At 46.0% G+C, this 27,490-nt stretch overlaps 1 protein-coding gene across 2 annotated transcripts in view; it reads left to right on the top strand.

The window, feature by feature from the left end:
* Positions 1-27,490, top strand: part of KIF3C (kinesin family member 3C) — a 504,835-nt gene that overhangs the window by 410,402 nt on the left and 66,943 nt on the right. For both annotated transcript variants that reach the window (XM_069605572.1, XM_069605571.1), the window contains exons 4-5: positions 4,588-4,706; positions 17,426-17,542. In XM_069605572.1, the coding sequence (XP_069461673.1) occupies positions 4,588-4,706; positions 17,426-17,542 (236 nt within the window). The remainder of the gene's footprint in view (positions 1-4,587; positions 4,707-17,425; positions 17,543-27,490) is intronic.

Here is a 27,490-nt window from a genome sequence, read left to right as displayed (position 1 = left end):
GTTAGCACAAAAACATGAGACAGGAGGTGTTATGTATGTGTTATGTGCATATGAGGTGTAAATGGTATTCTGTATAGAAGGTCTGGCAGGAAGGGTTTTAGAACTGTAGGGATGTGTGTAGTGACAACATGCCATCAGGAATTTAGGAATTATAGGGTGTTCTTCAATTAGAAGCGAAGAATACAGTGCCCCTCCTGGTGGGGTCACCAACTCTCCACGACAGCAATCTCCTCCCATGTGATCCTCCCCCATAATACCACCCACATGGCCAGGATCAGGTAGTGGCTGCCGTCCCCTGGCCACATGGGAGGAGATTTCTGGGTGGGGATCAGTGAGGACTCCACAGGATTAATCACACTGCGGATACAGTTAAAAAACAGGTTTGGTGTCTCTCTTGGCACTCTGAAAAAGGCAACTCCTGACTCCCTCACCAAGGTTCCAACACAGTTTCAAATAAGTTCTGTGTGATTCTTTTGTCACTCTGGAAAAGGGATCCCTGATCCCCTCATCAAGACTCAGGTAAGCTTATAAAGCTCTGTTTCTAGTTGAAAAATCTTTTTTTAATTCAGACACTTGTGTCTTGAAGCTACGTGCTCTCTCTTGCTCACCCCTACAGGGTTGTCTTACTAGTTCTCGGTGCTCTATCAACCTCACATACCAGGTCGTAGGTTTAATAGCATGCTCTCACCCCCTGCAGGAGTCCTGGATCTCTCAGCCTACCGTGGGCCTACCGTGGGCTACTTGGCCTTGTTGGCCATATGCTTAATGCAATGTTCTCACCCCTCCAGGGGTCCTAGGTCTCTCTGCCTCTCATGGCTGCTCGGCCTTGTTAGCCATGTGCTTGATGCAATGTTTTCACCCCCACGTGGAGTGCTTCAGAGTTTCCTTGACCTCCTCCCCTTTCTTCATACTGGCTATGTACTTCTGCTTTGGCGGTGCTCGCTGAAGGAGGCAGTGGCTTCAGAGCCATACTTTTGTGGTCATTGGCTCTCTTGCAGCAGTTCTTCACGTTGGCCACTTGGCTCAGGAGCGCCGATGCGTCCAGTCTCTGGCAGTTCGCTCTTCCGCTTCAGGCGAGCTGCCATCGTCAGGCGCTCTGTCTTCCTGGGCTGGGCATTGCTCTGTGGCTCCAGGATTCCTCCGCCCCACAACAGATCTGGTACAGTCCTGCCTACAGGATTGATCCGCCCAGTGTAACTGCACAGGTTTCTTCCCCGGCAGGTACGAGCTAGCATCCTCTTACGTTCCTCTGGGAAACAAGTGAGAAAGCAGGATTGGTTCTGCGTCTCCTGAACAGTGGTCAACAAAGTGGGGTCATCAGCCAACCCATTCCTAGTTAAAGGGCTAACCAGTAAAAATGTAGCCAACATAAATGTCAATGAAAAAGTCCTGGCGAAAATACCTCTGTAGGGAAAAAGTTGGCAAGCAAAAAGTAGTCCATAAATGCAACTGCTTTGTTATAGGAGCCAAGGACAGTACCCCGGCGGCAATCGCTCCTCCCCGCTTTGGTTATCGACCCAGGAGAGCCCTGGTTACCTCTGGTACACTGTGCAGGTTTGATCAGCCTTAGTTCCTGGTCTTTGGTTTCTTACTTTCCAAGGCTCACGAAAGTAATGGTCTTTAGAGTTCACGGGTACTATCCTCCTTGCGACTCTCTCTGGTCTCACTGTCTTTCTCCTTGTATTAAACTGTCATCTTGGAACTGCTGTTTCCTCATGTGGTTTGCCTCGCTCAGAGTGTGCTTTCGTGCTCCGCCTTTTATCCGTGTGGTGAAGTGTGATGAAAGTCAGGTGTAATAAGCCATAATTGCCTGACCTTGCCTGTCCATGGTGTTGGGCCGTCTCAAGTAGACGGCTCTGGTGTTAGTCCGTTGTCACTCACGGTGAACTGTCCGTGAGGAAGTGTTTGTGTCAGAAAAGGGGGGGGGGAGGTGGGTTGAATTCCTAGTTATCCTACCTGGAAGAATGGGGAAAAGGTGTTATTGGGAAGGGGCTACCGCATCTCACCATCCAGTGTCCCACTCTCACTCCCCGAACACCCCCCATCCAAGTGATCCTCCCGCACTAGTCCACCCGCAGGAACTTGATCCAAAAGTGATGGGCGTGTCCTGGCCACCTGGATGACAGATCTCAGGGGACTAGCGGGTGAGACACCTTCTAGTTTCTCACAGGCCCTGATGCATCATGCAACCAGGTTTCATTGATGGTGAGGAAGGCAAGGTCTTTGTCAAGTATAGGCTGTGTTGTCCACCGCATGGGTGCAGACGGCACGAGCATTAATGAGGGCCCAATTGAGGTGATCAGGTTCACGAGGAGTGGGGGCAGTGACAGAAGGTGTGGATGAGAGGGCCTGAGTGGAAGGGGACTTTTGTTTATCTGAGTGCCTTTACGTGGTGGGTGGCAGAAGGCTTGTGTGCAAGAGCTGAGATGTCACAGTCTCTCGATGCTAGTGCAGGCTAGGGAGCTGGTGACCTTGTGAGTGGTGTGAGATACAGGGCTGTTAGATAATTGAGTAGTGGTGGTAATGAAAGATTTGTCACATGTGGGGGTGGGACTGGGTGGGGTACGTAGGCGATAGTTTAGATCTGGGTGAAGCCCAGAGGCAGGGGTGCCTGTGGGTAAAAAAAGGTGTGGGAGAGGGTGTGGTGATGTAGGTGGCACAGTAAAGTTTAACAGTGTTTTGTAGTACGTCAGGAGGCGGGCACGAGTAAGTCGGTGCAGCAGCCAAGTGGTAGGCAGCCTAGTAGATGGTAGATGCTTGAGGGTTCTATTGCCGGGTAGTGGGGATGGAGGATTGTCATGGGGCAGTGTGCTAGATGTGGGTGTAGGTGGCCATGTGTAGTGGGCTGGGCAAGTGCTGTGAAGGTATCCCATATAATGGAGTCAGGGGAGGAGGTCAAGGTTCTAAATGCTGACTGAGTTGGGTGAGGAGTACCAAAGGGCAGCGCACTAGGTAGGGGTACAGCACACAGGAACGGTAATTGTTAGTTTCTGGGGTGGTACTGGGTTTCATGATGCAGGCTTGTGTTCCTCAGATAGGGCTATTGGACGGTCTGGGCAGTGCAAGGTGGCACAGATCAGTATTGGCAGAATCACAGAAGAGCATGTTCAGGCAGGGCACAGACGGACATGGCCGGTGGTTGGAGGCACAGCAGTCAGTGGAAAAGTAATACATTAATTCACTGCCCATGGCCATGCTTATTGCTATGGCCACTCACTTTCAGTGAGAACTCTTTGAGCTTGCTTTATTCAAGCCTTACCATGAACCTTTCCACTCAAAGCAGTCTTCTGAGATTTAATGACTTAATTGGAATTGTAAGCATGCTACTGCGGTATAGAGTTGTAAACCTGCTACTGGTGCAATAAAAATGTCTTAACCAGGTCTGCCTTCAGCCACTCGATGTATAAGCACTCCGAGTGTCCTTTTAAAAACAAGCATTGGCAAAGCAACCGGTTTTGGCTTGTGCATAAGTATTAGGCATTTTCCAGGGGCTGCTATTAGATGCCCGGGTACACTCACCATAAACAGGCAGTTAATACCACTACGGCTTTGTCTGGCAAGTGCCTTTCCCATGCCTGCACAAAGCCCAAATTGGTGGCATTGCCAATGCTTGTTTCAATATGTACATTCCCTGGTGGTTCAGTGGAATTTATTCCTTAAGCTTCAGCTGATGCAATCTGATGGTCGCCACATGTATTGCAGTTTTGCCTTGCAGAGCTACTGGGCAGTCCATTAGCTGATGGCGATCCCCTGTGTAATCTGTAGTTTTCATAGCTGCCAGCCAATACCGAGACACATCTGCACTGCAATCACAGCTGGTTCCTCCTATGCAATTCCCCAGCCACAGCCCAAACCCCTGCTGAGATAACAAGGGAATGGTGCTAAGGGGAACCGTGGGACTTAGGGGTAGAGAGGCAATGGTGCCGTTTTGAACTTGGTAGTGTGGCAAGGTGGAGAAGGATAGGGAGCGAAGAGTGGAGAAGGGAAATTTACTTGACAAAAAATTAAGAGCACTAAAAAGTTCAGAAGTAAAAATAACTCGACTGGAAATAGCTATAAAAGAAGAAAGCAAGACTAAGCAAACTTAAATATTTATTTTAAAAACAAAAAGTCAAATGCATCAATACAAAACCCTAGACACCTACCCAAGAGGACAGAAGAATTCTGGTCTAGATCACGTGAATTCTGGTGGAGGCAGTGCAAATGAAGGGGCGCTAAGTTGAGTGGGGGTAATGGGGGCTGGTAGATTCCACCCAAAGTACTTACTTAATTATTAGGTAACCAAAACACATTCTTAAAATCAATGTGTATTTGGGTATAATTTCTTTTTTTGTTTGTTGAAAAAACCATTAAAGATGCATTTTTATATTTTTACTTAATTTATGTCTTTGAAAGTAATGCGAAAAGTAAAATACAATGTGAAATGAATTACTCATATATCTGTTAAGATGCATCTGGGCCAACGGCAAGGATATGTGCTATGATTGAGGGATAACTTGCATACGTTGGCCTATGCCGCAGCTCCTGGTGCTGGCAATTTTGGAGGGCTACGGTGACGCATTGATTTCTTGTATTTTCCTTCCCCAGCTTTATGCCAAGCTGCAAACTGTGAAAGCAGAGATACAGGACCAGCACGATGAGTATGTGCGGGTGCGGCAAGACCTGGAGCAAGCACAGAACGAGCAGACGCGTGAATTGAAATTCAAGTAAGTGCCGCAGGGCTCAGAAGAAGATTGGTGCCATAAGACCCTCGTACCAGCAACTGGACATTATGCTCTTCGCCCAGGCCATCTAGGGTGACACAAAGGGTAGGCCACTAATCACAGGAACCCCACCCCATAGTGAGCCTTGACTGAAGGCAACCCCCTCCGCTGTCTTTCTAGATAGTTTGAGATAGGAATTTGGAGGAGAAAAAGAGAGCGCGTAAGAGAGAAACACACGCCATGCCCACTATACCTCTGCCACCCAAACCCCTCCGACCTCTCATGCCATCTAGATAAAAGCCACAGAAACCTGCATTCCTCTAATTTAATATGTCCCTGTTGCCAGTGACTCTACCAGTTACTCCACCTGGATCCTATGCGGATTCATGTCTTTGGCAGGTTAAAGAAAATAAAATTAGAATCTGGAGATTTCTGGAGGGATAAATCAACAACAATAGGATCTCAGTGGTTGAAAAGGCACAAAACCAGAGCATCATTTTCCTATGAAATTTGACAAAATAATGCAAATGGAAATGCTCTGAATAGCGTCTCAGAAAACTAAATGAAATGTCTTTTTAGGTTTGAAAAAAGTACTTGAAATTAGATTTCTGAAATTTGGTGACAAAATAATGCAAGTGAACATTTTCTGGATAACGTCTCAGAAAACTCAATGAAATGCCTTTTTGAGTTTGCTCAGTGTCTTGCACCCTCACCTCAATTGAATGGTATCTAAACATGTATAACATTTAAACTAGCTGTATTTATATTGGAAGCTGCACAACTTCACTCGACTCTGTGCAGTTGCCCAACTCCAAAGTGTCCAAGACGTTTGGGAGGTAGTCCAAATCTATGGAAAACGTTGTGAAAATCTGTAGAAATATTTTCCATACTTTTGTGGAGTCGGAGAATTCCATAGTTCTACCGGAAATGTCCAAACCTTTCAATATTTGCAGGCGATTTCTAAAATGTGCTGAGAAGTTTGAATGAAATCCAAAGATTTGGACCGTCTCTCTTTTTAACGCATCGCCTCCTTTAGTGAGGTACCTAGCCTGTCCGGCAGAGTCCCGGTCTTCTGTATGGCAAACGCTCTGGGTTAGTAACCTATGTGCATTCCCCCTGCAGATCAGTAACTCTGGTCATCCAGGCTGATGGAAAGCCTTGTCAGCTCCCAAGACATAACAGAGTCCTCAATGCCGCCTTCTCCTGCTCCTGCCTTGAACCATTCCACTATCCTTCACCATTTCCCTTTTAGAAAAGTCTACGCCGGTACCTACCACCATCGTGCCATTTCTATTGCTATGAAGTATTGCATTTTTGAGAGGGGTAAAAAGCAGCAATTGGTCAGCAAAGACGCAACATTAAAAAATTCAATCTACTCTTTGATCAGCAGTTAGGGTTTATCTCGGGGGAGACTAATGATGACAATTATTCCAGGTGTTGTGACAGATGAAGGCGAAGCCGCGTTGCTGATGTCCCATTTATTTGGTTGGTTTTAATGTATTTGATCATAGAATGAGGCTCGTATATAATCCGGGTACCCACATCTGATAAGGAAGGATTAAGCTCCTTCCTCACTAATTATAACTAACAGCTTTGAGCAAACTATTGTCATTGTAGTTGGTTATTTATAACGTGCTTAATGCACAGAGGTTTCTAAGCGCGGACCCGGGGATTGAACCTGTTTTGCTCTGCGGCATCTTGCATCTAAGGCGAGCGCGTTGCCCCTGAGCTATCCTCCTGATCATAGCTAAGGTCGTGCTGTTTTCCTTTAGGATCTACATTTTATCTACTGCCTTTGGGCCATACTTGCATGCAAGCAGCAATTGCATGTTGTGAAACAGGTATGGTATCAAGAGAGACACAGGGCCTCATTAGGACCCAGGCGGAGTGGGTTTCCGCCAGCGCTAATCGCGGCGGACCCGTCCGCCGTACTACGAGTTCCCTTAGCGCCATGGAGGTTTTCTCCGCCTGGTTTTACCAGGCGGAGAAAACCATGGCGCTACGGGACCTCGTTGTTAATTACGCCACCGTATTTTACGGTGGCGTAATTAACTCCTTCCCCACTCCCATTATACCCTATGGGGCAAGAATGGGAATGGGGAAGGGCAGAATGGGGATTGGGGATTTACCGCTCCGCCGAGGTCGGAATGGGGCGGTAAATCCGCCAACCCCCATGGCGCTATCGACGGCTTTCCGCCGTGCTTCGCGGTGCATTTAGCACCGCGAAATCCGCCTGGGTCCTAATGAGGCCCACAGACTCAAAGGTAACAGTTAAACACCTTTATTTAATAAGTTCTGGGGTTGGTGTAATACCTAACTTGCCCTAACTCTTAACGGATTGTTCCCTCAACTGATGTTTCCAAGGTCAGTCGATGTCTGAAAGTTCAAAACCAAAATTCGTCTATGTCTAAACCTATGTTTCCCCTGACTCTTTACAAAATGTGATAGGAAGTCTTCTTAAAGAAAAATAGTGGTTCAGCAAAAAAAATGAATGTAAACCACAGCTGGTTTCAGGTAGTCTTAGCAATAGGTGAAGTTCTGCCAGTTCAAAATAGTTCAACTCAAAAGGGTTGCCCTTGGAAGCTTCCACGTGGGGCTCTTGCAGTAAGTCAATGGAGTTTACAATGTCGCTGGGTGACTTGGGGTTCACTTGTCCAAGCTTCAATCTTTCCAGTTCCAAAAAAAAGACACAGTTTCTGTTAGGCCTCTTAGGATTCCCTTCCCCAAGACTAGGCCCCTCTTTGCGAAGTTCAAAACAAAACAAAATATAACACAATTCTTCTTAGTTTTCCCTTCCCCAATCTTACGCCTCTCTGTTTCAAACACGAGTTCATGTTCCCAGGCTGTACCTTTCTCTTACATGCAGTTTCTTTCACATACAATCCTTCCATGGGGTAGAATCGGGCTCTTTAATCCTCCTAAGCGCGACCACTCTGATCTTTCACCCCTCTCTTTATTTATTGTACTTGTTTTCCATCTTTTGCTTTACTTTCTCACAAGGGAACACACATTTTTCTGAACACCACCAACAGCATACAGGCTGCCTCGCTCCGGCTCCCTAGCCACGCTGTAGCCCCTCACGAACACCGGACCAGCATCTTGCCATGCCGTTATCCTCCGGATCCTCCAGACTTCTCTTCCTGCAGCTCCTCTGGTCCAGTCATCTTCATTGCTCCTGATTGCCTCTTCCTTGTCCAGTACTTATTGGAAATGGGGAGGGGGAGATGGGGTGTGATTGAAAGTACCCCATGAAGGCTGAGGGGAGAGTGGGTTGGTGCATATTTGGCAATGGGGGAATACCATGTCTTGCCCTTGGGCATTCTCCCAATCTCTCGTGACCCTCCACTCATGTGATCCTCCCTTGTCCAGCCCCAGGGTCGGTATCCAAAAGCAATGGGCCTTCCCTGGCCATATGAATGGAAGATTCTGGGAAGTAGGCGATGGAATACCATCAGGTTTCTCACAATGTTTTCAGGAAAAAGTTGCCTTGTGATTTCACACCTATGCTAAAATCGAAGAATTAATGTTCAGGATGACCTATGCAAAACGGGGCACTTTTGCTCAAGAGCACAAAATGTATGCATTTTCCACATTTTTTATTTACAATCTTGAGATTTCTAGAGGGAAAAATCAGCAAAAAGTTGGCTATGCAGGGTTAAAAAATGCCCATTAAAAAATCATAGCAATCTGGCAATTTGGTGAAAATCTATGCAAATTAACCTTTTCTGGATAACCTCTCAGAAAACCCAATGAAAAGCCTTTTTAGGTTTGGAAAAAGGTTGTTTAAATCAAATGTCTAAAGATTTATGTTCTCCGAAATTTCTTCAGAGGTAGATTTTCAAAATAATTTAATAATTTCGCAGTTTTATGAAACGATAATAATATAAATTTTGCACAGTTGCAGCTGCAGAATTTAAATTTCACGCGTGCTTACTTTAATTCTTCAGTTAGAAATCAGAAACTGAATACACAATCAGTATCCAAGTTTAAACAACAGCGATCTCAAGTTCCAACTCACGGGCACAAAGTGCATTATTGACATATGCTCCCGTATAATCAGTGCCAGGCCTTCCTCCATTTCCTGGAACCAGGAGGGAGCAGCCAGCCATTTCTAAGGGAGTACTACTCGACAGACCGGGATCTGTAGCTTCCTTGGCTCACGTATGGTAGCAGCGGCCAAATAAGCCAGGCCTGAGGTCCTCAGAAAGGGTCTATTTGTGTTGGCACCAGATACAACGTAAATGAATATCCACGTTCTGTGAGATTTGGATACTTTATGGAAGTTCTAGCTCTTATAAAACAAAAAAACAGGCAGAAAATTTGGTGTCTCTAATTAACCTTTCAATTCTTTTGACCACAAAAGGATTGGCTGCAAAGGCGGGGCTATCACAGCCATAGGAAAGTGTAGCTTGATTGTTAGTCTATGGTGTCATTTTCATTTAATTTCATTTATTGAATTAATAAAGTGCCTTTCACCAAAAGCGCTATTATAAAATATTAGTGAAACGGTACAATGTACATGACAATGCAAAAAACAACTAAAAGCATAAGGGGGGGGGAGAAACAGAAAGTCACTAAGTAGAAAGAAGGGAGAGAAGATGTGCTTTCAGGATAGATTGAAAGATATGAAAAGATGAAGAAGAGCAGATGGAGAGAGGGATAGAATTCCAGTGTTTAGGGGCTAAGAGGACAAAAGATCAGAAACTGGAAGACGCACAGGGGGGGTTAGGGAGACAGTGAGAAGAAGCAGATTCTGTGATCAGAGGGCCCAATACAAGAGGGAGAATAGAACGAGACTAGCGAAGTAACATAAGGATGAGCCAAGACATGAGTACATTTAAAAACAATAGAAAGAACATCAGAAGACATGATTGAAAGGGAAGGAGTGAGACAGTAAAGAAGATGTGATAGAGGAGCGAAAAGGTAAAGAGAAGATGAACCGAAGAATTATAAACAGATGGGAGAGGAAGAAGGTGCTAGGGAGGAAGGCCAAGAAAAAGAGAAGAGCAATGGTCAATATGATAAAAGACCAGGCAGAACAGAAGAAGTTTAGTAGCATGAAATGAGAGACTGGGCTGACCACGACTGATGTTAAAAAGGGCATAGCGGCAGGAACGAGCAATAGAAGAGATGCAGTTTAAAGGAAAGAGAGGGATATAATATGATATGGCATTTATGACATCCCTGTATACAAGTGTTTCTAGGCGTGACAGAAGGAGGAAAAAACAACAATCTTACAAGTCCTTGTGTCCTTGTGTCATTCAGATTGTGCAAGTGCAGGGAAGTTGAAGGGGAAAAGTTCAAGTGGGGGTGGAGAAGTGCAGGTAATCAAAAGTGCAGCCAGTAGGTGGCTCAGTACAGGTAATTAGAAAGTGCAGCCAACGGGTGGCTCATAAATTCAGAGAGAAGGGACTGTAGGGTTACAGAAACAGACCACAAGTGCTGAACGGCCAAGAGGCAGTGTGAGGTGCAGATGGACAGACAGGGACCTGGGCCGGAGTTCAGAGGGTGACCAGGTGACCAGTGCGTGGAGCAGACGGATCATCAGCAGGGGAGAGGAAGAGAGAAAGCGGAAGCGAAGAGGAAGGTCTTGAGTTGCTTCCGGAACCGGAGGTGGTTCTGCTCCAATTTTAGAGGCAGGGAGGCTGTTTCCAGAGGGAGGCCCCAGCAACTGAAGAAAGAGCTCTGCCCCCAACTCTCTGCTTGAAAAAGCGACTGACCCTCAGAGAGTTGAAGGTTGATGAGCAGAGCGCTCGAGAAGGGATAAAAGAAAACCCCCAAATTGTGTGCAGAAGAGGAAAAGGGCAGAGAGGAAGGAAGAAAAAAAGAGACGGATGAGGAATAGTAGATGAAATAGTTGAAGCCGGAAAAAACAGAACATCACTCTTAGAAGGATTGAGGTGTAGAAAAGGCGTCCCGTTTTGGACAGCAGAAAGGCAAGTTGATACAATGGAGTGCAGAATAGAGTCAAAGGAAGAAAAAGAGAGAAAGATTTGTGTATCATCTCTGCACAGTTGAAAGGAAAGATTAAATGAAGAAATAAGAGCAGAGAGTGGGGCAGTATAGAGAGAGAAAAGGAGAGGACCAAGTACAGAACCTTGAGGGACACCGTATAGCAGAGGAATTGAGGAAGAGGTGTGCCCAGCCTTAGTTACAGAATAGTACCACTGAGAAAGATGGGAGCGGAACCATTCAAAGACAGACCCAGTAATACCCAAAGAAGAAAGGGAGGAAATAAGAGTGTGGTCCGCAGTATTGAATGCTGCAGGTAGACTGAGAAGAATAAGAATGGAGGAGAGCTTAGAATGACAAGCAAAGTGAAGAGAGTTAGAGACATGCAAAAGAACAGTCTCAGTAGAATGAGAAGGACGGGCTCCAAATTGAGGAGGTGGTAGAAGAGAATTGAGAATTAAGATTTAAGAAACTAGCAACCTGGCATATGCAGCCCGCTCAATAATATTAGAGGGAAAGGGAAGAAGTGAAATTGGTTGAAATTTTGCAGGAGTGGAAGGGTCAAGAGTCGTTTTTTTGATAACCGTGCCGGTGAATAAGTGCATACTTAAAGGTAGCAGGTAAAAATGAGTTAGAAAGATAAGAATTAATGAGTGAAGTAAAATAAGGAAGAAGATGGGAATAGACATGTGGCATAAGAGAAGAGGGAAGAGGATCAGAAGGAGGCGCAGTTGGATGAGCACAGGTTAGAAGGGCAGAAGTAGCAGAGTCGGTAAGAGGAGAGGATGAGGATAAAGAGTATGAAGGTAAACTGGAAGGAGGAGGCGTGGGAGATGAAGCAAAAGCAGAATGAAGATTAGCAACTTGAAAGAGATGAAAGGAGGGATGGTCAGGACATTTAGGAGAGAGGATGTTGTGGAAAAGTTGGAAAAGACGACGAGGGTGGTGAGAAAGAGAAACAGTAAGATCCGAAAAGTACGATGGTTTTTGCTGCAAGTAAGGCAGAGTAAAAACAAGAGTGTAAAGATGAAATTGCAGCAAGATCAGATGGTGATCTAGATTTTTTCCAGTGTGGCTCATCCTCAGGGGAGTTGCTAGGTCTGGAAAAGACCCGGGGCTAAGCTGTTGTCGGAACTGTTGGGACTGGGGGCTAGCTAGTCTTTTGGCTGTAGCTCCTGAGATTCTATCCGGGGCTACAACCAAAAGATCAGGGGCTACAGCCCCCTTAGCCCCCCCCCCCCTTAGCAACACCCCTGCTCACCCTTACGCAGAAGTAAGCCATGGCTGAGGAGTTTTATGAGTGGGAGTAAAAGGACAAAGAGGAGAGACCGAGTCAATTACAGACAGCAAAGTAGAATGTAGGGTACTAGCAACCACATCAGGAGACAAATAAGAGAAAGTCGGAAAATATGGAAGAGAAGAGTATTTTCTTATTAATGGGGCAAATCTTTACCTGAAGTCCAGACCTTTCAACTGCTCGTGTGTCTGTGAGGGATGGTTCCATGTAATTTCATCGTGGGATGTTTTTTCGCTGGGTTTTTTACCACACATATTTTAACGAAAAAACCCATTGACATTTTTTTGTACATTATTTTTGGGGGTACCCACCAAACCCACCATTCCCTTTCATTTTTTATCTATTCCCAAACACCCACATCCCATATATATATAATTTTGTAACCTCAAAAAATTAGATGGTTTTTTTTCATTAAAAAATTTGCTGTAAAAAACCTGGGGAAAAAATGGGCCGCGATGAAAGGACGTTGTACCGTGAGGGATTAACCCTTGCATATATTTATCTGTTGGTCCGTGGCCTGATGTTTTGAGGCAGTTTGTTGTTTTTATACCAAATATCGTCAAGAAATGGAAAACAACCCCGTTCATCAACTTAAACAATGATAACGAGAACACGTTTCACTTTTTAAAAAACACAATTGATCAGTTGTTAATTAAAAAGCTCAAACATATCTTCTGATCGATAAGATAGATTCAAAACCATTGACGGATGAGGAAAATGAATTGCAAATACGGGTGTACACCTGCGACCATAATAAAAACATATATTTATTTTTTATAAAACTAGAAAAACATTAAAAACCCATCAAATTAATGGGACATGCCATACCAGACATATGGCCTCATTACTGGTCTGGCGATAACCGAGCCGGTGATACCGGCAGGTTGCCACAGGATCCGTAATTATTTACTGGCGCCTGACTTCGCGGTAACACCAAGGGATTACAACTCCGGCAGCCGGGAAGTCAGGCGCCAGTAAAATGTTGTTCCCCATTCCCATAGAGTTCCATAGGACCCTATTGGAGTGGGAACCACGGAAGCACCAGCACCGTTTATAACGGTGCTGGTGCTTCTGTGAAACTCGGCGGGCAGGTGCCAGTCCACCCGACAGGTCAGACCTGCCGGGCGGGAGGGCACTTGCCTGGCAGAGTGGTAGGGTGCCAGTCCAGAAACAACGGTGCCGGCAGGCTTACCAGCATTGTTGTTTCCGGACCGGCATGATTGTAATAAGGCCCATAGACTATCTTGCTTTGATTCTGTGGGTGGTGCACGTCAGATGTTCCACAATTACTGACGTGTTGATTTTTAGATGTTCAACATTCCATACATTAATTTGATTGCTTAATTACATATTTCAGAGAAGTCCACACGTCGACGCAATGTTTTTCGGCCTGTAACAAACCATCGGCTCATTACAGAGAAGTAGACCTTACGCGCCAGGAATGCTTGTATTCCATGAACGCTGGTGATGATCCCGCTAAGCCTTGACGTATCTTTGCAACTTGCAGCATGCGTTGTGCTGTCATTTTGTTCCCTGACGTGGATCTGCTGTATCTTCTTTCTTGAGGGTGTTGCTCAAATGGGCTGGGCAGCATTGACTGGTTATTTTTCTTGGCAGTGGGTTCTCGTTGCAGTTCTCTGTCACCTCTTTGGTCAGTTAACAGGCAGAAGCATTTTTCAGTAGTCAAGAGGGATTTTTCCAGGCTATCTTGAATAGGAAGGAAGCAGGCACTTCATCAAAATCCCACCTTGAGAGGTCTGTGCTTCAAGGCCCTGTGTCTCTGAAGGGGAGTAAAAATGACTGGGGCTGGATCCTTCAGTATTTATAGTTGATGTTGAAGTGGGAAAGTGGCTACAACCCTTCCCACACTGTTGTATCCATGGGAATTTCAAGCTCTGGGCCAATGAGGGCCAAGTGCGTCCCATTCATACTTTTCAGGAAAGCACATACAAGAATTTCCTGGAGAAAGCACATGTGCAAAAAGGCGGGTTACTTTAGCATCTGCTACTCGTTTCCTCATGGAAAGGAGCTGTTGTTTTGGGATTACTTGGATTGCCGTTGCCGAAACTAGTAACTGGCACAAACAAGGAAAAAGGAGGGTAAGTGTGTAGTCCCATTCCACAGAAGCCTAGCGACGATCAGGCTAACATCAGCATTACCATCCTGTCAGGTCTCTACGGACCAAAGTCCTGTGAGTACAGCTCAGAACCAGCAAGATGAGGAAGGGGAAATGAATCTGAGATGCTGCACACTATTCACAGTTTAGGGTGGTTCAGTCTCACAGGTAGTCACTTTCTTACTCCAAAGTTCCTATGATTTCTGCAACTATCTCCAAGGCTGTCGCAAATTAAATTCATCAAAAACCTCCTTCCACCGATTGAAGTAAATTGGAGCTTCAAAGAGCTATAAGCAGTAATAATTATCATAATTGTTATGATTATAATGTACATGGCTCACAACACAAAGCTAATTGACCATGTCGAAACTCGCAGATCTAGAGCTCGAAAATATCTTTACACTTAAAAACTTGAAAGGGTTAGCTGTAGGATTAGAACAAAAAGTGATACACAGCTCTGCACCACACAATAAGGTTGTAAGCATTTTTCAGTCGAATGCGGGTTGCCTTTGTGTATTTCACAAGACTATCTAGTTCGAAGGACATCTTCACTGATCGAGCGGCAAGCTATGAGAGCAATCCCGGCTATTGAGTTGATTAAATGTATATGTTTGGATGCCATATTTGCCAACTGATCCTATGACATGCCCGACACCTTCAGCTAGTTTTTAGACACCTGCCCTTTGCTCGCTGGGAGTGGTGGCCCAGTAGGTCTATTCAGAGGAGCACCACTACAAGAGCAGGAATGCCAAGTGCCATTGGCTGAAAAGCCAGGAATGGCTTGAGATGTCAGACATGGCATGGGCCCGCTGTGATGTGAGGAACTCATGGTATCAAAAGGAGAGTCACAAACAGGAGATGCAAGTTCAACAGCTTTATTTATAACTTTGCAAGAAGTTGGAAACTCCCAAGGTTGGCCATAAAGTAAAGGTAAAACAGTCCTAGTCAGTAAAGTCAAAACAAAAGGTTCTAAAGCTAATGCCTGCCCTAATTCCGATACAAAAAGGTGGACGCGAAATGTGCCCAAAATGCAAGATCAGGATGGCAAGGGGTTCGAAGAAGTGATGAATCCCTTCCCCACGATTTCACCTTGGGACAATAGGGTTTGAGGGCATAGGGACTTGGGCAGACCAGTTTTTCCCAGTGAGGCACACCATGGCTTACTGGGGGGAAGTCAACAGAATGTTCAGGCTTCTTTCATAATCAAATGTTAGTTTGGACTTTCCAAAACAAAGGTTGCAAATGTTTTCCACAAATAGACTTCTTCGTCTTGAAACAAAAACCTTAACAGTCACGTTCTTTCTCAAAGATCTCAGGGATACCCTTCCCCAAGATTTGTTGGTTGAAGACTTTCGAGACGGCATAGGTTTGGCTTCTGACTATGCCTGACCACTTAGACAATGGTCACATTTACCTTCTCCTAATGCTTTCTGGTACTTGTAGTTGCACGATTATGGGCTTCTCTCATTCGGACTCAGACCTCTTAATTTTCACATCAGCCTCCCTCAGTCGAGCTCAGGCTTTCAATACCTTTTCCATAGTTCGCACAAGCCTCCCTCAGTTGGGGGCATGCTTGAAATGTGTTTCTCCAGCTCACACAAGCTCCCCTCGATCGGGCGCAAGCTTCAATCCACATTATTTTCTATTTCCAACAATCCCTTTTGCCTCAGGACTTTGAATAGTCAGGCATGTTACTACAGAGACTTTTGACTGTGCGGTATCCAACAGCAGGACCACTCTGTGTACATTCTATCACAATGCCCTCATTACAAGTCCGGTGGTAACCTTGCCAGTAAAACCGACAGGTTGCCACCAAACTTGTAATGAATTACTGCTGCCTGACTTGTCGGATATCCCGGGTCATTACATCCCCGGTGGTCCGGTAAGTCAGGCAGCAGTAATTGTAACTCCCCATTCCCATTGAGTGCCATAGGACTCAATGGGAATGGGGAGCATGGAACACGGGCACCGTTAATAACAGTGCCGGTGCTTCCATGAAGGTCTGCGGGCGGGTGCTCGTAGTGTGCTGGTCTGGTAAGAACGGCACCGGTAGGCTTACCGGCACCGTTGTTACCGGACCAGCACACTTGTAATGAGGGCCACTGTCTCTTTAAAGCATCGATCTTTCTTTACTCGCGGTTGCCCTTGTATGCACAACCTTGTTTTGATAGTTACTTTCAATTAAAAACAACCAGGCCTTTGTTCTTCTCTTCTGTTAACTCACCGGCTGTGTTTTAATATTGTTCGCGTGTCCGAGTTTAAGGTTCTTTTACTCGTAGCTTTATTAATCCTCCCCAATTCAATCCTTCACCGGGAGGGAGGCAGGCTTCTCATCAAGGTTCCCCAGAAGGACGACTTCCAGCTCAGGTTATCAGCTGCTTGTTGCAAGTGCGGTTCATTTGCCTGTCTTTCTTGAGACTTCTCCACAACTCGTAAAGTCCTCTTGCTTTCTGCCCTCCAAACTCGCATTCACAACAACTCCTGAAGTCCGGTCCCTTCTTGCTCCCAGCCCCGCTCAGAGTGTAACTGTGTGCTCTGCATTTTATCCCAGGTGGGGTTGATTAGAAAGGGAGACCTGACCGTGCCTGGCCCCATTATCAGGACCCAGCCAATGAAAAGAGTCAGAGGCAATCTTCATGACTCTGTTCCTGATCTTCCCCGGCCCAGTAGTACTGATAGAGTAGGAAGGGTGAGGATCATGGGAGTTGTAGTGTCCTACAAAGTAGGTTGGGATAGGGGTACCGATTATGTAAGTGAAAAAAAAGGGGGGAACAAAAACTGTGGGGCTGGTATTCTCTCCTGTAGTAAGAATAAGCGGATCCCTGAAAGGTGTTTGATAAAGAAGGGGTATTCCTCATCGGTGTTAAGTGCGGTAGAATTTATTTCCGTCCTGGTTGGTATCCCAGGTTTGTTTTCCAGTAAGCGATAAGGTTATGTGGAGTTGGTATAACAGTAACCTGCAAAGGCTGAGGGAATGTCGGGTAAGTAAGTTGAAGCAGGGGAGGGGTAATACCATGTCTCACCTTTAGGTGTTCTCTACAAGGTCCCCAGAGATCCTTTACCCAGGTGATCTTCCCTCGCTTGTCCACCCCCAGGGTTGGAATCCAAAAGCGATGGTCCTCCCCTGGCCACCTGAGCGCAGAATCCCTGGGTTCCGGCAGTGGGAACACCGTCAGGTTTCTCACACTGACTGGCAGGCTACTTAAATATACATCTGCTGAAATCTAAACAATGTTAGCCTTTAGATGGATTCACACAACGCATGAAATGTCATCCTAGAAGACTGAGCTGGCTGTTTCTGTATAGCGTTCATGTGGCTGTTTCACCTTCTCCCTTTCACAATTATCCTTTCTCCAGGTACTTGATCATTGAAAATTTCATTCCCCCGGAGGAGAAGAACAAAATCATGAACCGCCTCCTGTTTGATGCCGAAGAGGAGCAGTGGAAGTTCCAGCCTCTTGTGCCTCCCGGGAAGTAAGTGCACCATTTGCTGGCAATGGATTATGCTAAGTGGGTTTTCTATACTTGTTGATGTACATGCCAGTCTGTGTTAGAATAAAAGCATTCCATATAGGTTCCCCCACCGAGTCCCAGGTGCAAGTGTGAGAAACTCATGGTTACAGCAAGTAAGACAGACACAGGTGATCACAGTTCAAGGGTGTTTATTGAACAATGAAAGTGGTGTGCGTGTTGGAAAAATGCCTAATCTAAACCTAAATCTAAGATGGGGACAGGCGTCGACCATCAAATGAAAATAAGGCAGTCCTAGTGTCGTCAAAGTCAAATAAAAAGGGCCTATACTAAGAAAACCTATTGCCATTTCCTTACGCTAAATACAAAGGGTGTGGGAATTAGGTTTCGCGAAAGAAAGAAGTGTTCTCAAATAATATGTCAGGAGGCAGCAGCCTGAGCCTCCCTTCCCCACGTATTGAGCGTGGGGAAAGGTGGAGTTGGTGGAGCACAGCAGTGTCTCGGGCTTCTCTAGCGTGAGACGACAGTTCTCAAGACCATCGATGGCCACTTCTTGTTTCCTTAGAAAGTCTCTTGCCTTCCAGCCTGATTCGTTTCAGTGGTGGCAAAAACAAAAGTTGCTTTAACAAATGAAAGTTTGTTTACCAAAATTCCACATCAGTGATGGTTTCACCTCTGGGTCCCTCTCTTTTGGGCTGACGCCTCTAAATTGTAATCTACAGCATAATTAGGGTGATGGCTTCACCCCTGGGTCCCCCTCTTCTGGACTGACCCTTTTCAATTCCATTCCAAAGTTAAAAATGGGGTAATGGCTTCACCCCCGAGTCCCCCTCTTCTGGGCTGACCCTTCTCGTATTTCTCTTCACATAATGTTTTGATTAAAGTTTTGCCCTTGGATCTCTCTCGGCTGGGCTCGGACCCCTCTTGAATGTCAGTACTCAGGTAGTGGCTTCATCTATTTCTTAATAGTATTTCTTTGCATATCTTATTCTTTTCTCATTAAACTTTGGGTGATAGCTGAACTCCTTGGATCTCACTCGCATGGACTCTGACCTCTCTCAATTGACAGCCCATCAGTGACAACTTCACCCCTGGATCTCCCTCTTCCGGGCCCGGACTCTTCTTTACTTTAACAGGAGTTAATTTCGCTTGGATTCTCAATGTTCACTTTCGCTATGGGATTCACTTCAGTTTCTTTCACAGTGCTTGTAGATCAAAGTTTTTCGATTGTACAGGGATTTTGCTTGACCCTCTGTATGACCACTTTGACCTATTTCACGGACCTTCCTACGGCTTTCTGGTACTTGTAGTTTTTCAGTCTCTCGAATTAGCACCCACATGGTGCCGCTTTCTCTCTGCCGCTGGTCTCCCCTTCACACTTTTAATAGTTCATTCAAATTCTCTCAATGGCTTTGGTTCGAAGCTTTCCACTCTTGCGATTGTCACTCAACACATCCCGGTTTTTATCGGTTCTCCCCTCGACTCACCGGCTGTGATGAACCACTTGGCTTTTGGGTTTCTCTGGAGTCAAGGCTGGTACCACGGGCGCGGGATCTTCCCTCGCTCCTGCTTATCGGCATAAGCGTACCGTTGACATCTGCTGCAGGGCACTTGTGCTATTGTTCGTGGTTTTAGGCTTTCCTCTACAAAGGATCTGCGGGCCTGGGATAAAAAGGACAAGGTCACTTCTCTCCTTGCCACCCTCTCTATTCCTGCCAACTTTCTCCTTCTTTTGAACTGCCGCGTGATAGCCGTCTCATTGTGCATTCTGCTGTACTCGCCTTGCTCATACTGTGTTTTGCCTGACCCTCGGGTTGGGTCTTGTCAGGTTAACGGGTTTATTACAAGTGCGTTGTTTATTTTGTGAAAAAGCATTTGTGCCGGAAAAGGGGAAGGTTGGAGTGTCAGAGTATCTTACGGTATGGGATAGGGAAGGTTTGTGCAATGGACGATAATAACCGGGATGCAGAACAGAACACAGGGGATTTTGAGAATGGTAGTGTTCTGTCATATCAGATTGGGTCACTTTTGACTGGGAGTTTAGAAAGTGACAATCAGAGGGACGGGATTGGTAGGGTTTGCGGGATAAACAGGAATACGTGGGTTTGTGGGATTGGTAGTATCCTCTCCGAACCGGTTGAGAGAGCAGGGAATAATAATCAGAGGGTTGGGAAGGAGGATTGGTTGTATTCTGATGGGAAACTGAAAACCAAGGATTCTGAGGAAGATGGTTTCTAAATGCAGCTGGTGAGTCATGGATACATTAGAGGCAGAGGGGATGATGCATTCCAGAAAAGGAAGTTTGTCAGATGTGAGGGAGGTTGAGTTAATACAGCCCATAAAAGCTTTGGGGACCTCAGCTTCCTCATCCCTTTCTCTGGTGTAATACCGCGTCTCACCTGGGCCAATCCTCCCAGCATAACCCTGTGTTCCTTTATCCAGGTGATCCTCCCGTACTGGCCCACCCCCAGGAACTGGATCCAACAGCGATGGCTGTGTCTTGGCCACCTGAATAAGGATTCCCAATGTCTTACTGGGAGAATACCCTCAGGTTTCTCGCACAATAGTAGCAGAAACTACATAATCTCCCCAAGTCTGCATCAAGGCACTGTAGGTCACCAGTCCAGCGTTTAGGGTCATATGGCCCCCATGTTCACCATCGCTGCAGAACTCAATTAGTTATTCATATGTATTTGCCTTGGGAAAGATAGGAATTCGAACAGAAGCTCTGTGCAAAATGGAAAATAGTAAACAAACCAACCCTGGTTCCCGATTGTTTGCAGGAGGGTAGACACATGCGGATGACGCAACAACCTGCCATGTCATGAACAGAAACAACATATACTAACAGTATGGGTATTGACAGCCTGTACATGTAATGCAATTAAGTTGGACAATAGAAAAGGAATTTCAATGGTGGTATAATATCACTGTGAAGCAAGGGAGCTCCTTCAAGAGACAGGACATGATTTCTTTAGGCAATACTCAGGGCAATATTCAAGGCCCGAACAGTGGTTTGGTTTTCGAATTCAGGGGTGGGGAGCCAGGACGGCGAAGGTGCCGAAGAGGGGGGCAGAAGAGGGGGTGGTCGAGGCACAGGAAGGTGGAGGAGGGTGTGAGATCACAGGATCGAGCAGGGGTGTAGCAGATGCAGAAATAGCAATGTAGGTGGTTGAGACGTTCTGTGGATGGATACAAAGATGAGAATAAGGAATTAAAAAAGGGTAGGGGGTAGTGCTACATATAGAGCTAGGCCATGCTGATAAAAGAATATGTCCCCACACAACGTTTGATGGTACCATCCTGGAAAACCGTTACTCCATTGGTGTAAATACTCATCCATGACGTTCATGTTCAAATGCTGTACCTGCCGGATAGAGGAAAGGTGAGAGAAAAAGTGACGCGTGTGAGAAGAAAGGGATACGGTCAAGTGATGCCATCTTGGATTGGTAGTAAGCTAGGCTGATGCCGTTGGCTGGTTGGATGCAAGGACAATGGTAAGAGCGACTTCAGTGGCAGCTATAATCCTTTTGCAAATCCACATTTCTTTTCTCTGGTTGGAGATGGGGGCATGCCAACTGGGAAGGTATACTTCTGAACTTGTGGGTGTGTACGTTTCTTGTTACACTTGGGATCCTCCTGTCAGTTCAGTAATGCACTGGGCACATTAGGAGATACATGTGACATGGAAACTATGTTATGAGGGGGAGCTGCATTAAGGGATTTTTTCTGAGGCAATATTCAAATGTTTTCAGAATATGCAACGCTTTGTGTGAGGTGAGAGCAGGGATGAGAGGATTTCAGCAGAGTATTGAATACTTGTGTAATATTTAGGAAAAGGCTTGGTAGCGTATAAGGTATTTATTCTAGCATCGAGAGAGATGATACTTTGGCTTGTATATATCCCGCATCAATGTGAGACAGGTTTTGTGGTTTAAAATGTAGCCATAGACTATTATTCATGAACCCTATAAAAGGGGGTAGGTCCGGGCACATGCGTGGTGTTCACAGGATCCTGCCTGAGGTGTGTGCATGTGTATGTCATATGGATCCAGACCTTACTTATGGACCAAATACTAGACCATGCAAAGGGATGCAGGTGCATCCGATTGCTGCTTAGCAGCAGCACAAAACTGAAACAGCGACGGAAGAAACAAAAGTTGGAAACAAGCTTCAGGTAAACAAGCTCTGGAACTGCCATGGCGGGGAGCTGAAAGTTGTCTGTACTCCTTACCTTGGCCAAAAGGCCGAAGTAAAGGGCCAGAATCAAGGCTTTCTCTGGACCAATCCACTGCAGCATTTTGCCTAAACAAGGGAGGGGAAACCATCCCCTAGTTCTTTCTTTGGACTCCAAGACGAGAAGGATTCATCTGGAACTCTGTTGGGGATACAGTCTATTCCAAATTCCTTTACCATAGAGGTGTAGACAGAAGGCTCTAGGAAAGAGGAAAGCTCTTCTCCCTACTCGCGTCAAGGGCATATTTGGGGGGAAACATCCAATGACCAGAGCCTTTCTGCTGCCAGTGCACTGGAACCAATATCCTACTCATTCGAGGTGAAGGACCGCTGCAGTTGTCAGACAATCTTCATTTCGTAGAAGTGTGGCGCAAGTGACACATCCTTTCCCTGAAGATCCTGGACTGGGCCTCCGAGCAACTAAGAAGCCCTGAAGCAGCTTCTCCTCCACAAGATGCTTTTTGACCATGGTCAACTCACCTTGAGCTGCTAGAGGACATGCACTGCTGCGTTCAGCACTCTAAGCTCTCCATTTCACTTATCTGCTCTTCAAGCTTTCTCAACACTGACTCGACCCAATGAAATGTATCATCTCATCTTGACTCAACTGCCAACGGCTCTGTGGAAGGCCCCGGCTCGATGCACCACGACCCTTTCGGAAGCATTGTCTCTACCTGACTCGACCTGTTGGAAGCCATGGACTTCACCCAACTGGAAGGCCAACTCGATCCACTGTGATCCCTGTCCTGAAGTCACCTCGATGCTGACTGCTGTAAATCCGACACTGTTGAACATCAAAGATGAGAGCCGGAAGATATTTGAAGTGGTCCTGTCCTCCTGGTCCAGTTTAAAGGGCACTAGTGACTGAATCTTTGCCTGAGCACCCCTCTCTGAAAACCTAAAGTACCTCTTTACTTTTACAGTCTGCTTTCTGTGTGTATTTCCTTACAGCGGTTAGAAGTAGGGTTTAAATAAACATCCTATTTTCATTGAGCCTTGGTTGGCCATTCTTTTGTATTGGTGGCAACATCCTATTGTTGTTAATGTTGCTTCTGTGCTATTTCAGACCCCTCCAGAAGTGTATAGCCTGACTTCAGCCCACGTTACCAAAGGAGGCAAAGGAGGTATACCTGTCAGGCTGGCTGTGCCTATTTCATCTTTGAGTGGGATCACTGCTGGTTTAGTTTGAATATGGCTTTCATGCCACAGCGGGAGGGCGGACATGGCCGGTAACGGCCCACCAACCAGAGCCATGGTAGGCTCAGGCAAAACGAGGGCCTTTCGGCTCGGGTTGTGGCCCGTTACCGGCCATGTCTGCCCTCCTGCTGGGGCATGAAGCCATTTGCACCCTGGAGTTCATACGGGGTACAAATGGCTTTCTTTTCTTTCTCACAGAGATTGGCACCACAAGCGATGCCATCTCTGAAGGAAAAAAAACATTTCTATGGTGGCGGCCGCAGCGGTACGTGCAGTGGACCGGAGCTCAAAACTCTGGTCCCGCAGATAAGTTGAGAGGGAGGGGTTGGAGAGAGGTTTTGTTTGGTTTGGGGGGCATAGGGGAAGGCATTAGGGAGAGGCTCTCTGATTCCTCCCCACATAAAAAAAAAGAAATGGCGCCACCCGGGGAAGGGCCTCGGGTGGCTGGAACAGCAGGCAGGAATGGATATTCTCACCCGCTGTTTAAGCCATCTGATTGTCCAATGGCATAGCTCTAAACCTTTTGTGTCGTCAAGGTGGGTGAAAACACCAGATATTTGTTTTTGGGCCGATTGAGAGCCAAATGAATGGGCGTGTAGGGGGCTTGGCGGGTGAGTCAGCTGATTGAAAGGTGGGTGAGTTAAGAGCTATGGCCAATGGCCCTTCCCTGGGTGTGAATAGGTGCTCCAGCCACTACTCGTCCCTGTATTCCTGCAGGGTAGTCGGTTCATCACACCAACATTCTTCATTGTTCAGTGTACCTTCTGCAGTACCTCCCCTCCTAGTGAGTGCACGCAGGTCATACTTGCCTCTACCAGTCTGACCAGCCAAAACGTGGCATGGTCACTTGAGCCAGGGACAAAGGGTGCTCTATTGAGCTGGGTCCACCCACAAAACAAGGCCGTACTGCTAAAAAGAGCCATCTCATAAATAATGGATTTGCATCAGGAAATACCAATTTTTGGGAAAATTCACTTCTGTGCATAGTAAACTCATAGGGTCAATACAAGCAGCTGCGATTAACCAAGGACCAACACTGGGCTAAGACAAATGGAAACCTTCTAAGCGGGCAGAAATGATCACATGCCTCAGCTTAGAAACTGGCAACTATCCAATACAGGTGTGCTGCTTCCTCCACTTATTCCTGGCCTACAGAAATGGGGCTGAGAACTTTTACAAAGGATTCAAGGCATATATTTCTTGGGAATGATACTTATCGTGGCTGTAACAACTAGACATGGCTCCATCTCAGAGAAAAGTACTAAAGCTTGACTTTCAATCAACTTATTGAAGTTCTAGGTGCAACAGGGGTGAACTGGCTTATAGGGAACTCTGGAGATTTCCTGGTAGGCATCTGCACCCTGGGCCTCTTTTGTGTGGTAACCTATATTATTTCCAAATGTTCTCATAGGAAAACGGTTGGGCTTCCTGAAAATGTGTAATATGGGGCCACTTTGCAGGGTCTCTTTTGGTTCCCAGTACACTCCTGCACTGGACGATAAGCAATGCCTGCTAGTGTCGAGCACAAGCGACGAAGTATTAAATCATTCCTTGCAGCATTTCGTTCCTGTTTGTTGTATACTTTTTGAGCTGTCTTTAATTTTCTTTTAACCATTCTCTGGACAAACAATATTACTCAACACTCTTAGGGCCCTTCTCCTTTTTTTATGACTCCGGGGACACTGAGGATGTCCCCCACGGGATCCCGCGAGTCTTAAGAGGAGAAGTTAGATTCTGAGTTTGCTGAGAAACATAATGAGAAGTGTCCTTAAGGACCTACTCGGCGTTCTCAAACTCATTAAGGGTGGACCGGTGTCCTGAGATAACGAGGGTCCTGAGAGAGCAACATCTGCCTTGGTCAAGAACAAAACATACTTCAAAGGTCTCTGCCAGGTGCACAAAGCCGTATGCTGGTTAGGCCTTTTATACAGAGATGTCTCTGGAGAGATGTCTCTGGATGTGGGATGTATCCAGAGACATCTCTAAGGCCTATACACATGAAAAGGCCAGCATAAGGAAAGGATCCCTACACACACAGCATGCTACAGGCTCTGGAACAGTCGCCAAAGTCTCCTTCCTCAGGAGACCAATTTCCGTCAGGGGCTGAATGGCCATTTGTTCAGCCAAGCATATGGACTGTAGCGGCTGAGTCCTAGGATACAGGGTTACATGCAAGTAAATCTAGTTTTAGCCCTTCTCTCCTCATCAATGTATTCACTTTCTAATTAAGGATAGCTCTATTTTTTCTTTCACTCCTATCCCAGTTGTTATGTTATATTATTTGATATTTGTATAACCCCTACTGCCATTCTCCTGGGTTTGAAGCACTGTTGGCTGGAAGGCCCTTCAGTAGACCGTAGCATGTGCAAACATGAAAAGAGAAACAGCATTACATTGAATGCAAATAATGATTAGAATTAGGTGACTATTCAATTACTAGCAGAGATGGCTAGTTTAAAATATAAAAAATCATGCAGGTTTGTGTTCAGGCACAGAGATGACTGCTATGTCAGTGACTATGTGACAGCTGGGCTAAATGTTTCATGGGACTCCAGTGTATTCTGTGGGTTGCAGTGCAAGAGGGGGAATGGGTATTATAAATAGTCTACCAAACCCTGGGGCAACTGTCTACAGTTGAGGGCTCTGCTATACCATTTATGCAGGACATCTGCACACAGAATAACATGCAGTCACATTACTTTCACACTCTTCCTTAATATTCATTACTTGCTTTTCATTGTATTTCATGAGATTTGTTCTTTGCCTTTCAATATTTGTCACAATTTCTTCACACCAACTTGCATTCCATTCATAGGTTTGTCAGAACTTTCCTTTAGATCGGTATTCCAGCTCATATTCTTTCACTTGCAGTTCAACTTGTTCGTAGAGTTCACTACAACCCTTCACTGTGAGTTAATCTTCGCTTGCACATCTCATTACGTTCATTCAGCCAATACTTTTGCCCTGTTTAGCCCCCAGAAGCACGCTGGTACGAGTGTCCCATTTTGTTCATTCACCGGTCCCCGGCGGCTCCTCCAGGAGACTTCTTTCCTCTTCTTCTGCTCTGCACACAGGTCTCTGTAGTATTGCGAGCCACGCTCACACACTGCTATTCCCACTGTGGGTTGCCATCAGCTCCACTCACCTCTGGTGGACGCTGACGGTATCTTGCAGCAATAGGCTCTCTTCTCTGCCCCACAGCTCCTGCTGTGGGCACCCGACCAGGGGAGGCTCCAACCACTGCGACCCTCTCATGGCCCGGTCTCAGCATCACAGTCTCTCCTGAGTATGTACCGGTGTCCTGGCCTCCAGGCAAGACCCTCCCCGGCAGCCTCCTTCTCAACAGGATGTCTCCCCTCACAGGCCAAAAACACTCAGCCCGGCTTCTCTCCTGCTGGTCTCTCTTGCCTGATTGTCAGCCCCACCTTTTATGCACCTGCAACCATTTAACAGGTTGCAGGTGTGATTCCCCAAGTCCAGTTGCCTGACCATAATTATTGGTATTCTCTGGACATGCATGACCATCACAACAGTTGTCAGGCCTCTTCGTCTCAGTACCAGAATGGTTAAATGACATGTTATTGTTCACTACTCTTAGTCGTCTCTTCTTCGTCCCAGTACTATAGAGGTATGAATGAGGGGAAATGGAAGGGACGTGATTTGCAACAGCCTATACAGTCAGGGGGGGGGGAGGGTACGGTTGGTTATCACAAAGAAAAGGGGGATACCATGTCTCTCCTGCGGACATCCCCAATGGGGAGAGGAAACAGACTTTTGGTGGTCAGACTTTTCGACTCGATAATTTCACGCAGATCCGTTTTCTAACAATATGTATAAATAGCGGGACTAACAAGGTAACAATATCTTTCTGAAATGTATGGTATTACTTAAAAATCAAGTCTAACACATAAATGAGGACATATGGGTAAAGGGCCCATCCGTGTAAAGCATAGTAAATCATGCAGAGCATCATTGATTGTGTATATAAATGAGTTCCTTCCAACCAGGAGATTCGGTTTGGTCATCTTCTCACTTTTTGCCCAAAATATTGGTTCCGTGCAAACTGTCTCCTTGTTTCTATGGTTCTTTTGCAGTTCTTCATGCTGTGGGTCCTGTAGGCTATATTTGCAGTTGCCTCTCTCATGGTCCCGAGTCCATCCAGTCATTCATGTATCGCAATTGAAATCGCATTGCAAGGATCGCTGTGAGAGAGAGCAGAAAGGACGGCCTCCTCCAGTGGATACTGCTTCTGGTCCAGAATATGAAGTGGCCCAAATAGGTGATTCCCATTACTATCATGGACGATTTCAATATCTTATTGACTGAAAAAGCTATGGAATATCTAATCGTTCTTGGGAACTAGCTTCCACATTTCATGCCCCATCATTGGTGAAACGGTTTCATAGACTCCCTCGATGGAACCCTGGCCCTCTTCCTCCATGAGGGGGGCATACTGTCAGGAAGCGGTTTCCTTACTGGTCCTTGTGGCATAGGTAGAAAAGGACGAGTATACACGCT

Source organism: Ambystoma mexicanum, chromosome 4p (assembly GCF_040938575.1).
Source record: "Ambystoma mexicanum isolate Mex_15411 chromosome 4p, UKY_AmexF1_1, whole genome shotgun sequence".
NCBI lineage: Eukaryota > Metazoa > Chordata > Amphibia > Caudata > Ambystomatidae > Ambystoma > Ambystoma mexicanum.
The sequence above is the reverse complement of the archived record's forward strand: the minus strand, read 5'-3'. Positions and strand labels throughout refer to the sequence as shown.